General features: G+C 37.1%; 1 protein-coding gene across 1 annotated transcript in view; it reads right to left on the bottom strand.

Annotated features, from left to right (window-relative positions):
* kcnb2b (potassium voltage-gated channel subfamily B member 2b) overlaps window positions 1-18,732 on the bottom strand; it is a 222,967-nt gene extending 204,235 nt beyond the window's left edge. The window contains 5 exon segments of the mRNA XM_028803623.2: window positions 15,915-15,949; window positions 15,952-16,006; window positions 16,008-16,336; window positions 16,339-16,613; window positions 18,377-18,732. Of these exon segments, the coding sequence (XP_028659456.2) occupies window positions 15,915-15,949; window positions 15,952-16,006; window positions 16,008-16,336; window positions 16,339-16,492 (573 nt within the window). The 5' untranslated portion in view covers window positions 16,493-16,613; window positions 18,377-18,732.
* Between the last annotated feature and the right edge of the window lie 418 nt (window positions 18,733-19,150).

The following is a 19,150-nucleotide window of genomic DNA, read 5'->3' as shown; positions in this document are numbered from 1 at the left end:
ATATTACAAGCATATGGCAGACAAGGCAAATGATACCATTTAGAAAATATAAAAAGCCTGCACATTATTTATATTTGAATGACTGGTCATTTTTAAGTGTTCTACCTTAGATACAGGTAAGCAACCCCAAAGGACATATGTAATCAAGTTTTGATTACATATAATAAAAATAAAAGCATTCAATTTACCATCCCCTTCTAATTAGTCTCCCAACACAACCATCCCTCTCTTCAAATAAAGCACAGTGAAGAATTTCAGAACACAGAAATAAAGAAAACTTGGCGTGGAAAGCCCTAGGACAGGATTGGCAAACAATGCATATCTTTTCTTCAATTTGCTAAGCCTCAAATCAGCCAAATTTGATGTGTGTGGTGATATCCTGTTAGGAAAATCAAATGATCTTTAAGAGTTGCTTAAGTAACAAAAGTGTACAAAAATAAAGGCATAGGAATCCAGTCACTTCACTTGGTTTTTAGATTAGTTACAGAAGCTTTAGCTACTGCCAACACAAACTCTGTCTGTCCCCAGGTATGTAGCTGAAGGACTGAACTTTTCAGATATTTCAGGTCACACATACTGTATAACCGTGGAAAAGCACTAATATCTGTCCCTATCCGTGGTAGATTTGCACTGCACAGTTATAAAATACACTTTAAAATCCTTCATTCAACAAAACTGCAACCTTAAACAATATTTAATATACTGCTAATGGAGGCAACTGTTAAAAAAAAGTTTGACAGTATAACAGGGCACTAAGTCAGCATATCCCCTGATGGGTCCTGAAACCATCACATATATGGGGAATTTCCTAAAACAATGGGCCTTGGTTATAGTTAATGAGATTTATCAGAAGTTCTATGTCCAGTAAGTAAATGAGTACTTTTCTGTATGCAATATTTGTCATTTTTTTCCACCCAAGGGCTAATATTATCAGTTCACTGAAGCACCTTACTCACCCATCACACCATACCATTTTCTAAGCCCACTTAATCCTCAGTAGGGTCTGAAGGACACTGGAGCCTCAACCTGCAAGCACACGGTGCAAGGAAGGAACAATCCCTGGACAGGGTGCCAGCCCATTGCTGGGTGAATACTCACACACACACCATGACCGATTTAACGTCAGAAGTCCATCTAACCTGTATGTCTTTAGACTGCGGGAGGACACCCAGAGGAAGCCCACGTAAACACGGTGAGAACATTCAGACTCCACACAGGTAGGACCCAGGACCCTTACCCTTGGCAAGAACACTACCACTGTGCCACTGTGCTGCCCACTCAAGTCATATCCAATTGCACATGAGTAAAAAATACCTACCATAGATCAATTCTTGCTTTTCCTAGTGACTTGGCTTTTGTTGATGGTCATTGCAAAACACAATTTTTGGTATAAATGTAATTCCACCCTGCAGTGGGGCTGGCGCCCTGCCCGGGGATTTGTTCCTGCCTTGCGCCCTGTGTTGGCTGGGATTGGCTCCAGCAGACCCCAGTGACCCTGTGTTAGAATATAGCGGGTTGGACAATGACTGACTAACTGTAATTTCACCCCATAGCAGATCCTGTTAAAGTGGTACCTTCAGTCAAATTTGAATGATATTTCTTTGTTCTGTAATCTTGAAGCATTACAAAGTTTGGGAGGGTTTAGATCAAAAGCCATACACAATGAATTGTGGTTTACCTTAACTTATTACATTCAGCATTGATGTTTACAGGCTGCACATTTATGTGTCCCATGGAATGAACTCAATGTTTTAAGCATTGTACAGGTAAGAAAAGGTAAGAATAAATAATTCTGTGAGCTGCAGTATGTACATTGTCCACACTCTCTATGTTTTGTCCATGGCAAATACCTTTAGTTTGTTGTGCAAGCATTTAAACTGACCAAGGCATGTCATTGCTTCTGGTTTCTGCCTTTGAAACTGGAGAACAGTGGCACATCACCGTCTGATCTTGAAGGGTACACCTGATTTCTCTGCAATATTGCATGTATTTTTATGAGCCAACCCTCCATTCTTTGAACTTTATTCATAAAAGAGCAATCAACAATACAATCCAGCTTGAATTTAAGTGTATTTTATACCACATTGTGAGGAGTAAGAAGAAATAGGGAATATGGAGTCTATGCAAGGAGGCCACCAGCTTCGACTTTCACCTAACTTTTCTTCATCCACTTCACATCTCATTTTTTATGCAGCTCACCATCTTGTCTCTTTTTTCTCTACAGGGCAGCTGCTCTTTTTCACTATCCTCCAGACCCATTTCTCTGCGTGATTACAGAGTTAGCTTGTACAGTGGTGTGATTCTGCTTGCATTCATTTGCATGAACTACACATCCCAATCCCTTCTCAAGCAAAAAAGGATAGGTTGACTAAGAATTCCCATTTGTTACAGCTTTGTTACAGACAAATATCAAAATAATAATTAAAAAAAACAGTGTTGACTACTGTTTTTTGTCTATAACATCTGCAAATTTCAATCAAATCCATCAAGGCATTTTTGACATTTTGGGGTATTTAGTTTTTCTGTTTTGGGAGTGATTTACCACTAAATATATATATATCAAAATAATGTCCTTTCTTACCAGATACCTATGGACTTAGATGTACCATCCTGTCAAATTTCAGCTTTTCAATTAAACAAGAAATTATGTTTTTGTGTGGATGAGTAAGTGAGTGACGGAGTCAGTCCGTCAACTTTGCATTAGATAGATAGATAGATAGATAGATAGATAGATAGATAGATAGATAGATAGATAGATAGATAGATAGATAGATAGATAGATAGATAGATAAACGCACACACAACATACACAAGCATTTAAAAGTTTGGAATCACCCACAAGCTGTCAAGTTTTTGATAGAATTGATATTTTTTGTCATGAAGGTCCCATTAAATTGATTTTAAAATATATAAGACCTGCGGTGGGCTGGCGCCCTGCCCGGGGTTTGTTTCCTGCCTTGCACCCTGTGTTGGCTGGGATTGGCTCCAGCAGACCCCCGTGACACTATAGTTAGGATATAGCGGATTGGATAATGGATGGATGGATATAGTTAAGATATTACTAATGTTGTAAAATGCTTCAAAAGCTTGAAGTGATTGATGTATAATATACAGATTTTTTGATATATTACTATGAAGCCCCATTTTCAAAAGCCATTACTCCAGTGTCCTAATGGTAAACTTGCAATGCTCACTGTTAATTAATTATGTTTAAATACTAAATGGTTTCTATAAAAGTGCTTGGAATTGAGGTAGCACAGCTGAAACCGCTATGCTGTTCCTTAAAGCAAACAAGCTGTCTTTCTTAAAATGCACTTGTGGGTACAAAAATGACCAAAACAAACCAGTTTCCTCAATAAACATATCAGCCTATTGTTATTTTGCAAAATTAAGGTTAGTTCATGTAACAGATTGCCAAGAAACTGATGATCCCACACCAAAGTGTCCATCACTGTCCTGAGAAAAGAGGACAAGCCAGATCTAACCAGGATAAAAAAGGAGTGGATGGCCCAGATGCACAAATGACCAATAGGACAATTACATCAGAGTCTGCAGTTTAAGAAACAGACACGCTATTGGTCCTCAGTTGGCAGCCTCCTTAAATAGTACTTGACAAAGAAGAGTGTTATCAAGAAGGAAATCCACCCTGTGCAGGCTGTACACTTTGCATTAGACAGACACAAGGACATGCTCAGTTAAACAATCAATAGTCTTTGTAAAAGATTTGGTATACAGCCAGAAAGCACTGCAGATTCCTTGGAAGTATACAAAATAACTTGAAGCTGTGCCATTTGTAGATTGATTTTCTTGCATGGCTATCACAGCACCCCACCTCGGCACACTACATATACCGGTATATATAAATATAAAAGACAAACAGGATTTGGCACGGACATTGCCATAATGATTCATACTGGGCGTGCTTCTAATCGGCAGTCAACTTGACCTTAGGATAGGCTTCACCCACACCACCCCTTTCTCTGTTTTACTCTGTCCATTGACAAAACATTTCTTGATCTGCAAGTTCCTGCATGCAATTTCTCCTCAACTCCTTTGGTTACTGGTCTCTGCATATGTCCCTACAGGAAGTCTCTGTTTCCCTTTGACCTGCCAGCTGGCTCGCCTTCTCTCACCAGATTTGTTAAAACTGGACAATGTTTGACAGATCTCTCTCTCAAGTTCTGGAATGACCTGCACAGGACCATTCAAATTGTAGATGTTCAGATGGCTGTCAAGGACACACGTCTTAGGTTTTCTACCTCTTTTCTCCTCACATGAATAATAATAATAATAATTCATTACATTTATATAGCGCTTTTCTTAGTACTCAAAGCGCTATCCACACAGGGAGGAACTGGGAAGTGAACCCACAATCTTCCACAGTCTCCTTACTGAAAAGCAGCAGCACTACCACTGTGTTGACCTAATAAACCATCTTCATCTTTTGACTGAGTTGTAGTTTTTCATTGAGACTTAGGATTAACTACACTAAATTTTTCAATCTCTAGCCATTTTTTTTCTTTTGCTTGTAAACTTTGTATTTTCTAATCCTCTAATTTATAGCACATAAAATGGTTCACTTTAGTATGTCTTCTTAGATAAAAATGCCTGTTAAATAAATAATCTAAATTATTAAAACAGTATGGGAGGAAACCAGACAATGTATAGGAAACAGAAAACCTGTAATGATACAAGGAAAATTACATTCCACAGACAGTGTTGGGCCAGGATTTCATACCAAGACTCTGAACATCACCTCTATCAGCGTCCATATTCAAGTTGCTAAAGATTACCTCACATGGTCTCCCACTACATTGAGTATCTTCTACATGCACTTCTTTGTATCATTAAAGATGCTGAGAACAAATTATGTCCATGCTGGCCCACTGACTATTCAGGTTTTGTTCCTGCCTTGCACCCTATGCTGGCTGGGATAGGCTCTACCCCTCACTGCAACCCTTGTCTCTATTAACAGGTTAGAAAATGACATGACATGACATGTAATGTAAAGTTTAATTGTAGTCTTTTTGACAAATTATAAGAAATTAAAAGAAAATGCTTCCCTCTGTAGTGACAAAAACAAGTTTAACAATATTTTTTTCAAAAGATGTTGCTTTAATAGCTACTGTTTTAACCAGTGCAATGAATTATGTAGTAAATATGAAGTAAAAAAGCAGAAGGAACAAATTATTAAGAAAGTAAAATAAAGAAGAAGGGTTGCTTTATCAGATGGTATTTTATTGATTATAATATTTCACCTTTCATTGCCTATGAGACAATTTATAATAAAGTTTTTTTGGACAGTATGATACACCTACCTGGTGGGTATGTTATTCAGATATTGAGTAGATTCTGATCAAACTGCATTCAGTTTTCTATATCCATTAATTTATACTTAATGACGAGGTGATATAGTATTCCTAGAGTCGGAGGCTGACGGCAGCAGAGACAGAAGAGAGTTACGGTTTATTATGTGGCAGTCCCATGTACAATTAAATTATTTTAATCCATTTTGTAGCTAATACAAGAATTAGAGTAAATCAGCCCTGCTCTCTTTCCATTAATATAACTACATTGTCAAAAAATACAGTATTTATTTCCAAAACCTCAAATGAATAGGTTCACCTTCCAAAGTCACATCTATTTTTATAGTAAAAACTGTCATTTTTCCTTAAGCTCCTCCCACAGCTTGTACAGCATGCAATCATTTAGCTACAGTACTTATAACTTCTAAGTGGATGTCAAATTTTAAACTTAGTTTGCTGCTTTGACTTAAAGTGATAAATGAAGCTTGAAAATTAGATAACTAGTGCTGCTTTTACAGTAGTAGGAAAAATTAGTATTGGAGACCTCTGCCAACCAGCACAGTCACTTTTTTCACTCCTGCCTTCTGGCACACGATAGGAGAGCGCTGGCACTCAAACTAGTAAATTAAGAGAGAGCTTCCATCCACATGTCATAAGGCTACTGAACAGCGAGTCATAATAAGAAACACTATAGATGCTTGTAATAGTAGATAACTATTAAAATGATGCATTCTATGTATGTAAGCTAAGTCTTTGGTTGGTTTTGCATTACTGCTACTATCCTGAGAAGATCCCAATAGTTAAGACCATGATTTGATATATTATGTTCGTATATTACTACATAGAAACATGGAGCTGGACATTGAGCCAATAATATCTACCTGAACAAGCCTGGAACCTCTCAGTTTAATTGCACTTTTTCATGCCATAAATAATGTGTGACAAAATATACATGTATGGTATCTACTATATACTGTATCTACCGTATATATGTAAAATGCTAAGGGTATAGCCCATCTGTCTTGTAAAACCTAATGAACCACTGGGCCTTGAACCTTGATCTTGGTCTTAATTGAGAGCTTATGACATGATACGGGTGGCACGGTGGCGCAGTGGGTAGCGCTTCCCGGGTCCTCCCTGCCTGGAGTTTGCATGTTCTCCCTGTGTCTGCGTGGGTTTCCTCCGGGTGCTCCGATTTCCTCCCACAGTCCAAAGACATGCAGATTAGGTGCATTGGCGATTATAAATTGTCCCTAGTGTGTGCTTGGTGTGTGTGTGTGTGCGCGCTCTGCGGTGGGCTGGTGCCCTGCCCAGGGTTTGTTTCCTGCCTTGCGCCCCGTGTTGGCTGGGATTGACTCCAGCAAACCCCCGTGACCCTGTAGTTAGGATATAGCGGGTTGGATAATGGATGGATGGATGGATGACATGATACGCATAACACAACTCATGCAACTGGAAGTGAGAGCTACCATGGCAAGTAATTTGGCTTCTTATGGCAAGCAGCGTCACAGCCACGCACATCATGGTTCACTGGGAAAGATCTACAGCAACATCTGCTGACAGTGAAGCAACTTGCAGAAGCCAATTACGTGATAGGAGGAAAAAGAAGAATGACAGCCTACTGGTACTTGTGAAGTAGTTGGGCTAGATCTGCTGCGTATGAGGCAAATTGCAGAAGATGATTACAACCTCCACGTCTTTCTGCTGGTAAACTGCACAGGCAAAATGATCAGGAAGCTGATATGGCTACTGAGCATAAAGCAAATTGCAGTAGCCGATTATGTGATAGGAAGAAGGAGAATGACAAGCACATGTGGTGCAACCTGCAGGAACCTGAGCAGTTCTGGGGCTGGAACCTCAACCTTGGGAGGACTGGAGGTCCACATGTTTTCTAGTGTTTATTATAAGACATTAAGGAAGTGAGGGGTAAACTCAGAGGAAACACAGTTCAGAATCAATCATACTCATATAATCACCCACTCTACATCTCTCTGCCTCTCCCTTTCTGTTTCTATCCTGATCCTCTACTCCCTTATGTTATCTTTTGTGCTGAACCAGTCTGAAATTGAATTTTAAATATGTTCTGCAACATATTTGGGGTCACTCATAAAAATTCCCAGAATCTCATCTGGGGTTCTGTCAGGGATGATCTTTCTTTGGCTACAGGGATCCAACGCAAGAACATCCCCTAGCATTCCCTAGTGCATCTACATCCCTTAGTGCTCAGCAACTGTTAAAGTGTCAGGTCTCTATCACAGCCTCCATCTATGCTGCTCTCTTTCTCTAGAGCAATAGAACCCAATAGATCTCAGATGTTAGCTGTCTGCTTGCACCCGCCAGCCTTGTGGTCTATAGGGCTTCCTGCCAGGTTTCCTTTTCTTCCCTCACTCCCTAAGGAGAGAGTCAGGAGCACCTGGCATCAGGTGGCTCACATGTCCTTAAGGGAAATGCAACATGTTTCCAACCAGGCAACCAGTCGCTTTTCTTTGCACTGGTGCCTGTAAAACATTTTGGGGGACCATACTTAAAAGGGTCTCAAGTCCCCATTTTCAATGTTCCTGTCAGTATATGTCTATGTCTATGTCCCAGTAGAGGATTTGTGAGAGTCTGTCACCTTATTGCTGTCCTTGTGTTTTACAACATCTTCCCAGATGGAAATTTGTCTCAACCACATTAGCCAGATCTGAAACAAACCTGTTACAAGTAAGGAATGATAAAGGAAAGTTTAGAGGTCCAAAATAATAAACTAATGCCGAATAATTTGGCAGTATTTCCGCTTCAAAACATGCTATTGGCCAAATACAAGCTTGTCTCATCATTGTGGCTATGCAATAGGACAATACAACAGTTTACATGGAGAATATTTGGCAAAGACATCACTTTGAAGTTAAGTAAAGCGTCAATCTCAGATTTTCTTGCAAATTTTAAAAAATCAGAAAAAAAACTTTCATAAACAGTCTGAAAACCTTATGGGTGTTATCCCCTACATATTGCAGATAATATGATGCCAAAATTAATTTAATTAACGCTGCCAGCAGTTCTGTGTGGACCAGGCGAAACAAAGCATTTAAAACACAGTACATCTACAGATCCAAAGGGTAGGGTTGCCAGATTAGAAAATTAGAAATATGGGACACTCTTAAAATCTCTCTCTATATTACTATATATATAAATTTATACATGCCCCCTACACACCCAGACCAATTTATTATATTAAAGTAGAGACATAAGTTAAAAACGTAATGCAAGGATTTTAATGGGTTATGCGGAAAACAAAAGTAAAATCATTTGAAAATTATTTAATACAAGCTAAAAAAATATTCTGTAAAAGTGAAATCATTTGAAAATATTTATTTAATAAAGACAACAGAGAAATATTATTATTTTTTAATACAGGCAGCTAGAAAAAAAGTGGGCCGTGGCAAGTAGTAACAACACTCTTTGTTGACAGTCACTGTATGTTGCAATGCTGATACAGAACTGCACAGTAGTAAGAGTGGTCGCTGTCCTCAGCCAACCAGTAGCAACTGAACAAGCTGCAAACATGCAGCAAACACTCGTTTTTCCCTCATTACATTTGAGTTATTTTCCATCAAGAGAATCTGAGGAAAGAAAGTATAATTACTTATAAAGTTACAACTAAGGTACCGTAAGAAGGTAGTAAAAAATATATTTTTTATTATGACATTTGAAAACAAACTAAATACGGGACATTTGGGTGTCCCTGAAATGTCAGTACCGGACAGGGGGACAAAATTATCAAATATGGGACATGTCCCTTATATAAGGGATGGCTGGCAACCCTACCAAAGGGCAACATCTCACCATTCTTACTTAAACCTTAAAAGTTTGAAGGCGCAAGTCTGTCAAATTGCACATAAGTATTATCCTGTCAGAATTAAAGTAAATAAAGTAAAACTAAAGTCTATGCACTTGAGACAAGTGTACAAATGCAAAAATAACTCTTCCCTGCAGGAAAGTCATAAGGTCAGGTTGTCATGTCAAGCTAAATTAGAAAGCAGTTTTATTTGGATTTTGCTTTTTTAGGTGAAAAACTTTTATTGAAACTACAAAATATATTAAACTTTAAAATACTTTTAATATAGAAATAGATTATTTTCTTTGAAGATTCAGCTTAACGTTATTTGCAACATATTCACAAATTATTTTCACATTCATATTTATACTTCTGAAGGTTTTAATGCGTTTGAGTGTGTTGGTGATAATATCCTTAAGAGGACGGATCTCAGTTGCTTTGAAATCACTTACATTTTTGCTTTTTTTATTCATCTTAGGCACATTCATCTACGTAATACCAGTAGTAGCAGTAGTTACTGTCACATGAACTGAGTACACAGAAATTTTTACAAACAATGTGCAACAGATCACCACTCTCTGGCAACACAATAAACTATTTTCAAATTTTATGAAGTATTCTATAAAATGAATTGATGTATATTATCATAAAGAGCACAGCAATAATAATAATAAAGTAATATAATAATGCCACTGCACTTTAGTAGATTGCATATATGTTTTATTTCTTGCTAAGTGGAAAAAGACCATGCATTTCTGGTGACCACCTTCACACTTGGTTATAATCTCCCTTATGGCTCAGGTTACTTATCAAAGATCACAGTCACCGTTTCCTTCTTTCTATTTATTCCCAAGCTTTATTATAAACGGTACTCAAAGTTTATTGACATATTGATTGTCAGTTAAAAAAATGTCACAACAGGGAACCTGGTACTTGCTTCATGATTATACCTTTGCACACCCAGGACTTTGAATGTAGATTGTATGTTTTTTTTATTTGAAGTTATAGATTGATTTTTAGTAGTCAACAATGCAGTTTATGAACATGCACACAAGTGTAATAATGTTTGTGCTTTAGTCTTTTTATATGATTTACCTTTTTAATCTATGTGAATTTTTTTTTAACATTTTGTTATATCTCCTTGTTCTCTTTATAAACTGTGATTATACTGTACACCTGCATAGGTTGCAGTAACAGGTTTGCCAGCACATTAATTGCAATATTAACCTAAAGGCTAAAAAACGTAACACAACAGACAATTCCATTTATATGGAGACTTTCTTGCCATTTCTTAATTCTTTATCACTGTAAATCATGTTTATCACCATTAATATAAAAATATTATTAGATGAACCTGTAAAATTATACTGCTTAGTATACATTGTGTAATAAACTAAAAAGTATTTAGATTATATTTAGGCTATATGGGAAAATCTAGTTTGTTTTAATGCACATATTAGGCACTGTATATTCATTTGTTACATCATTCATTTTCCAAACCACTTATTTCAACATGGGAAGCCTTAAAAATCGTATTCAACAAACATCCAGTACTAGGAAGTCCATTACAGGAAAAACACAACTCAACGCACTGTCACTGCACGGGGACACATATAGTTTGTGGGCAGGACTTGAACTCAACACTCCAAAGCAGTGAGGTACTGCATGGAATGGAGTTTTAGGTATGCAATTTAATTTTGCTTATCAAAGCCTCAGATATACAAGGAATTTGAGACTGATTTTGAAGTAATAAAAAGTGATTTTTCTACCTGATGATTTCTGCTTTAAAACAATGGCCACCACATCCCAGTCTTAAAGTATGCATCTAGAGTCATGTCTAATAATTACATTTTATTGCAGATAAACTGTATACAGAATCATATAATGAGTGTCATCTCAATAACTCAAAAAATATTTTCCCTAAAGCCACAATAAACCGTTGGTCACATGCCCCTGACAGCCCTCTTATGTGCCACACAACTTAAAACTGACAGTAAGAAAAAGAAAAAAATATAGTAAGTATTGTCAAGAGCTGGCCAGGCAAAATTGGGAAGAAATTTAATATTGAATTAGCAACCTGTACTCAGATGACCTCTTTTACAACAAGCGGTACTATAATAATCAATGAAGCTTTACACTATAACAATATTAGAAAAGTAAACTTTAATTGAGTAAGCAGTGTCAGAAAATGGATGAATAAATCTTATATTATATCCTGAGCTTTTTAAGGAGAATTCTGCTAAAGACAAACTGAGAAGTTAAATGAAGTGTTTTCCATTACAAAACCTTAACACCAGTAAGAAAATAAATTAGAAATCTTTCTTTATCTATCACGATAAATTGCAATAAACATGCCTCATAACCAATCATGAAACTAATATAACTAAATTAACAACCCTTCAAATTCTGGTAATTTCTTCAAATCTGAAAGGATTAAGCAATCTTTCTAGCACAAAATGGCTTCTATATATTTTTAAGATTGCATTGTTTTATACAAGGAAGGGAATATTTTGCCAAGGCCAATATATAAGGTCCATGCCAACCTTTAATTTCTAATGCAATTTTCTTGCTTGACTGCCTTTTGTCAATTTTAATACATTACAATGCTTTGGTTAAAAGGGTTTATTTATCTTTATTGCAATGGGGGAGGTTGAACCAAATCAATTGTAATGTTTTTAGTAACTATACTATACACAGCGAGCACAAAACTAATGTCTAGCTTTTCTGGTCACCTGCTAACATGTTAAGCCAGACAAATAAATATATCAGTAACAGTCCAAAAACATCCTAAGTTAAGGAAAATTACATTTTATTGTTTGTAACTATGATAGGAATGGAAGGGTATGAAAGGCTGGATGGGTTCAAATTGCCACTATACAAGCTAATGGTAAATAATGGATGCTATGATTAATATAAGATATAATATCAAATTACACCTTGAAATTAACAACTTAAATTTGTTAAACACCCTGTTCATCTTAACATCTCAACTGCTAAAATGCAATGCAATTAACTATTCATGATGTTTTCTATTAAAAGGATCTAAATGCAGTTTTAACATATGATAAATCTGTGTTCATACTACATGAGGTGGCAATGTTCTACTGTATGACCGCCACTAGAAGTAAAATATGTAAAAAAATCCATTTGAAATCTGATACTGCTCATCTTACACAATTTTAAAACTCAAAGAAAAGATTTTGTTGTTAAAAATACGCAATTTTACAATTTAATCAACTTCACCAATGTGCAGTATTTAAGGGAAAAATCTCATCATATGAGTACAAACTTCCACAAACACCAAAATAAAATTTGAGAAATATTTTTACAGTGCTTATTCTGCTTTAAATATTCCAGCTAATAGTATATTGATTAATAACAAAAAAATGCTTTAGACATAACCAGAAGAGTGCCCTCCTGGCAGGTCGCCACACTCATAATAATGGCATAGTCAGAATTCTCAAAAATGATGCATTTCTTTCTGAACACGGATAAACATAAATAGACTACAAAGCGTCAATGAAAATGGTCAAACATGAGCACTACTAACTAACGTAAGCTTCAATCCTGTTTCACAGGTTGGTTGACCACTCAAGTTTCACTCAAGCACTGGCACTTTCATCTTCGTGTCTCTTTTTCTTACGTAACCCTGGACTTTCTAACACCTGTCAGTAAGCCATTGCTCCAGCTCTTGTCCTCACTTTAGGCATATAGATCCAGTGACCTAAGGGTAGGTTTTAACCGCATCCTACATTCAATTCCAGGGCCTCAGTGGTACCTAGACTACAGTCTCTACATCCATAAACCCTACATAACTCTTAAAGGGTTGGATATCTCATCATGTTGGTACCTCTGCCCTTATCAAGCTCATGCCAGATGGGAGATTCCTCTAAGATAAAATAATTATATGCCATATAGAGTGGTGTTGAAAAGTGTCATGGAGTACAGTACATTGTGAAAAGGACAGTGCAGTATAATATGCCCTTCATCATTGACACAAGGTTTACTTTGCTACATACAGTACATGGAACATTCAAGAGAATAGACCACTCTCAATCAGATACTCAATAATCTGCACAACCTACATTCTTTCTTCCAACCTACTTCTAATACATAAGGTCCTTGTGTAAGACAAGAGTCTAGTAGCCTTACTTCTTTAGGTATGCAATCAGTAGAATTCAAGACGTTTCCATCAAAAATTCATATACATAATTCTTCATTGGTTAAACTCTTTTTCACCAATGTTAGAAAAGTATCGACTGCATAAAGCTATCCCACTATCACTAGCCACCTACCATTAGTAATGAGATGAAGACCCTTCATTATAGTAACAAACTTCTATTTTCCAGCCACCTCAAAAAAGCTAAATTACTTTCCTAATACATGTATTGCAACAACAGCATTCCTACCCTACAGTTTAGTTGCTTTATTGTCATATGTCACAAAGCGAACACCAATTTGTGAACTGAAACTATAAATTCTCTTTACCGAAATCACTGAATAATAAAGAAGTCTCTTAAAAAAAGAAAAAGCACTACTGTCACTTTACTCAAAAAAATGAAATTATACATGCTAATGATTCTCTTACAAGAAGGGTTCAAAGTCTTATTGTGCTAGGGAGGGCAGTGGTTGTGTGCAAAGTGGAGGAATTTAAGCCAGGCAAAGTACAAAACCAAAATTCCCTGCATAAGCCAGGTGGTACAGTATCCTTAATTATAGTACATGTTGTTCGACATGGTGGGGTAAAGTAAGAAGTGACAGTTTAGGTACTGCTTTCACAAGAATACAGAAAAATGAAGACGCAGCATCTGAAAACAGTGTTTTATCTGCTTTAGAGTGAGCTGTTCTATTGGGATGCCAGTCACTTTAAAATATGAGCTTGTGTAACACTGGTGCATTGACAAATGGGGGAACCTTGAAGAAGAAAGAAGATATGTGATGACTTACAGTGTTTTGGTTTAACCTCTGACACTCAACAAATGAATCCATGAAGAGGAAATAGTAAACCTCACTCTAAGAATGTCCGGGCAAGCTTGAAGTTGAAAAAAAGACTAAAAGTGTCAGCACGATGAATTGTGTGGCAAGGGAACAGGATGGTGAACAAGGGAAGGATTTAGAAGAGAGATTATTCAAGGGTGCTTAGCAGAAGGGAAAGCAGACCAGCTGCCATCATAATAGCAAAGGTATCCAAAATTCTGAACCAGAAAGCCCAGACACAACATATGAATATGTATTTCTGAGTTTTTGCTATGCCATGTGTGTTTGTTTTGGCACAACATATCCATGCAAAATAAATAAATAAATAAAATAAAGTAGATACAATGTAGATTACTCCTAAAATGTTTGAATGGGGTGAGAGGATGTTTGTAACAAGAGATATATAAAGTACTGTATCACTTATATTTATGATTAATCTGATGCCTTAACGATTAATAAAATCTTCTGTCTTGAAGATGGACGTATATGTGTATGTATGTGTGTAACAAGATGTATGCATTAGACATATAATGAATGTATATCAATATTGAACTCTTCACCACAGAAAATTAGCAGATGAACTCCCTCACTTCCTGAAGCATAATGTGCTCCCAGATCCATTGCTGGGTTTGCAGTTCTGATGATATATTGTTTGGTTGACTTAAGCTTTCATTTCCAAAGACAGCTAGCAATTATCTTTAATGTTGCTTTGAATTTGTGGGACACCATTCCTGACCAAATACTCAGCTCAACTTTATTGGTATTCTCTAAGTAATGTAGCATTAACGTTTTCAAAGTTCAGCTGCGGTGTTGTATCACACCAGTTTTAATGGCATCTGTACTACATTCAAACTAGACACGCAACAAGCAACATAAAGAGAGAAGGGAACATGCTAAAAATGTTAAATGACAGGATGATATTAATAAATGTACTTTTAATTTTTTTCTAAATTAAGTTGCCAGGAAAATTAGCTACAACACTTTGTAGCTATACAATCATGATTAGATATTATTTTAAACATTCATGTGAAATATCAGTTGAATAAGACATAGGATGAAACTTTCTGTAGTGAATGTTTTTAATTTTCTGTTTATCTCTATAAGTATCTGACCACACATTAAGTTGGAAATAATGAGGAATATATTAGTGTATCATACACAAATTTCACCAATGTATATTGTTGTCAGGTGGAATGGTGGCTCTGAGGCTAGGGATCTGCGAATCCCATAAATTCCAGAGGTGATCCCATTCTGTTGGGCCCCTTGAGCAAGGCCTTAAACCTGCAATTGCTCCATCCTGGGTATGACGTTAACCTGTATCCAGCCCTGCAAGGAGGTCCTTCAACTTGCAAAGGAAAATTTGGGGGTTGTTGGCAGGATTGGCACTCCAGCCAACCTCACACTGTTCAATTCCATCCAAACTAGTTAGTGCTGAGGTGTCACACATTGCACAGCTGCACTCGGGTCCTAACTGGGCAATGCGCTTTATCAGTTCATACTCCAAACTTTATATTGCTGATCAGAGGAAAATGTAGTTTAGACATAAATTAGCAGGATATAATCCTGTTTTTACACAATTCCAAAACTTGGAGATTCCTAATGTGCCTCTTTTCAGAATGGCATACCAGTGTACCATTCATACTAGTACAACTCCCTTAAAAAAATCGATACTTCTGTAAACTTTTAGCCACAAGTCAAAATCTTAACAGAGTAATGACAAAATATCTGAATATAAATAAATATGATAAAGCACCAATGTTCTAAGCAAGCCTAGCATTCCATATTCTCTGTTTACCATTTAATATTTGGCCTACCTTAGCAGCCACTGAAGAATTGGGCTTCTCCAAAGATCCCACAATTTCTTTCGCTTATCAGCACAGCATGTTTTGTCAAACTCCTCGCCTTCCCCGTTCCCTCAAAGTCTCTGCCTCCCGTCTCATCTCTTCATTCATCTGCTCTTTTTTTTGATGATACCTAGCTTGGCAACACGATTCAAGGTAGATCTCATCAATGCCCCAGTAATCAAGTTCTTGGCCATATGACAGTGCACACATTTCCTCCATCATATGTAACTTTCCTGTCCGATAAAAATTAAGGATGGATGTAAATGCCCCTGGGTGTCGATCAAAAAAATTTTCATTTTCACCCAAGTTATAATCGTCACAAATTTCCATTAAGGTTTCATGTGTATTGCAGTCTCTCAGCTTTCCTAATCTGGTTCGAGGAAGCCTATCCAAGTTCTCCAAAGAACCTCATGATTGAGTCCCCCAACATTGATTTTAACTCTCCGAGAGCATGACTTTGTCCTAATAATTTCCATCGGCTCTGGTGGAAGAGAGGCCGTTGATCTGGATGTGTTCTTTGTCAGGCCAGAGGTAATCTTTTCAGCCATGATGAACGAAACAAATGTAGAATATTATCCAGGTGAAAAGAATAATTTGAAAAATAAATTAGAAATAAAAAATAACAATTTATGGGGGGTCCCCTTCAGACAAGTTCCTGCATGGCTGAAACTGAAAAACAGGAGACAGGTTAGTGCAGAAGCTGCAAATCAAATCCTATCAAGTCAAAGCACTTCTTGACATCAAAAATAACAAAGGAAAGTCATTCAGTATGCACAATAAATAAAATTCACATTATATTTACAGTTCACAAGCTTCAGGTCTGTCTATATGTATCCTAAAGCACTGTCAACTTCATTTCCTACCACTTGTAAGCAATACAAGCGTGAACATCTATCTTTTTTATTTTCCTAAAAGGATTGCTAGTCATCAGCATCTTCCTACAAAGATCTCTCCCTGGGGTTTTAAAGGACCTCGCATTATTTAAAAAGAAAAATAACATCTGGTGTCATATCATTCCAAGAAAGGAAGCTTGAAATGCCATTGCATATTTAGCTGTCTGTTTAGAGCAGTAAATCCACCGTATTAGTCATTAGCTTATTGTTTACTTACACCTACACAGCATTCTTTAAATCTCTGCTAACAATCAGCCATAAAAATTGTTTTTATAGGGAATATACAACGCCAAGCAGGTATATTTCTAAATAACACATACTAACAAGTCTAAATATTGCTCCATACACTAAACCTTTCCGCTGAAAAACAATTTTCTTAATGGAATGAGTTCATCCATTCCAAAAGTAAAAGTAAGAGATACACTTTAATGAAACTGATATTTGCTCATATTTTGGTGTGTCCTCACCTTGACCCGACTTCTTCAAAGGGAATGCTTTAACTTGTATCATTGTCAATCATTGTATAAAGTAAGGAGCGAAACAGAAGTGCGCAAAAGCGCTACAACATAAAGCAACATTAAAACATTCTCAGTCATTTTTGCAGAACGTCGATATTGATATTATCAGCCTTCTGTGTACATAATCTGCGTACTGGACCTATAGTGTTTTCCTGGATACAACTAATAGTTTTTAAATCCTATATTAGATGTAAGTGGTTTCTCTTTATCGATATTTAGTTTCATATAGCGCCTTTCAACGTCATCCTTAAAATGTTTATAAAGCGATTACTTTAACTTGATTTCCGAGCATCCCCTTATTATTACCGTCCCATACAGACATTTACAGCGGTATCATCTTCTGGGCACATATAGGCAACAACTGCATTCCATACACATTTATTTATATAAACCCTGAAAATGCGCACACGATTGAAAAACAGAATCAGCTTTTTTCCCTCCGTTAATTTACAAAACGAGGTTTGCCGTTACCGGTTGAAAGTGGAGTGCTAAAATAAGTACTGGGTAGGTAACCGACCTATAAAATAATTGAAATAACAACTGATTTAGAAAATCGATTAACGCCAGCTGCTGGAATCTAAAATGTATGATTGCATCTAGTGTTACTAAATCATCAAAAAGAGTAAAAGTAAGTTAAACATTCTGCACCTAAAAAAGATCTTAAGAATGTGAATTTTAACTAAAATTGTTGAATTGTTTTAATCACTTCCCGCGCGTTATCCCGCATTCCTAGCGGCGAATATAAAACTACTTTTATTCTGAAACAGGTGCGCTACTCACTTCTATGCGCGCGTCATTGTGGGGTTTATTCCGATCGCTCACTTCTCCCAAGCAGTTTCCTCAAAGCACCCTGTAGACTTCCACCTCAATCCCTGCTTCTCGGTTCAACTGTGTTGCTTCTTCACTTTATACACGATGCGGAATTTATTTCACATGTTGACAAACTAGAGATAGAGGACTCGCACAGTCATTCAGCAACAAGCAAGTGGCTCTTGCAGCTAAGCAAAATCGTACCTCTTACCTTGCCGAAAGAAACCACCTTTTGCATAAGAAATCGTCTGTTAGGAGACGAGAGTAATGCTCCGGGATTCCCACCCCCTGTTGATGCTCGAGATTCAAAGCGTTTAGTGGACACCCTCGTCCGTTGCACATAAGCTCCGCATTTCCTTAAAAAATAATCAACGTCCAGAAAATGTACATTAACAAGCAAAGAAATTAGTGCTCTGGGTTGTCGCTGCTGTTGTAAGAAAAGCGGATCAAACCCTGTGTAAGCTCCATCTGTTGTTGATACGGTGAGATGGGGTGCCTGCGGATGTCGGATGAGTAATAACAGCAGGGCTGAGGGGCAGAAGCTCACCATGTAGTGAACTGCAGAGCCACACAGCGTTAAGAAAAGAAAGGAGAAGACGTTGGTAAGGGGGGTGAACAACCGCATCACCGAGAGAGAGGTGAAACCTAATTGGATTGGGCCGTACATCACCAAGGACAGCGGCAGATCAAGCGGAGCAGCACAAGGATCAGCGGCTCTGAATCCCTGTTCATTTACCATTGGCTGTATGTCGCTAAATAAGAGACGAGAAACTGAGCGCTCACCTTGGATGTTAATCTTCTGTCAGATGCGAAGGGAAAGTGACATTAAAGATTTTGCTTTAGGGGTAAGAGGGTAAAAGCAACAAATAAGAGCAACAGTCATCGTTTCCTATACGTACATGACTTAAAAGATGGAATTTTCTTCTGAATAAGAAATTTTTTTAATATTCTTAAAAAAACAATGAATACAAAGCGCAAATTATGA

Source organism: Erpetoichthys calabaricus, chromosome 6 (assembly GCF_900747795.2).
Source record: "Erpetoichthys calabaricus chromosome 6, fErpCal1.3, whole genome shotgun sequence".
NCBI lineage: Eukaryota > Metazoa > Chordata > Cladistia > Polypteriformes > Polypteridae > Erpetoichthys > Erpetoichthys calabaricus.
This window is presented reverse-complemented; position numbering and strand designations above follow the sequence as displayed.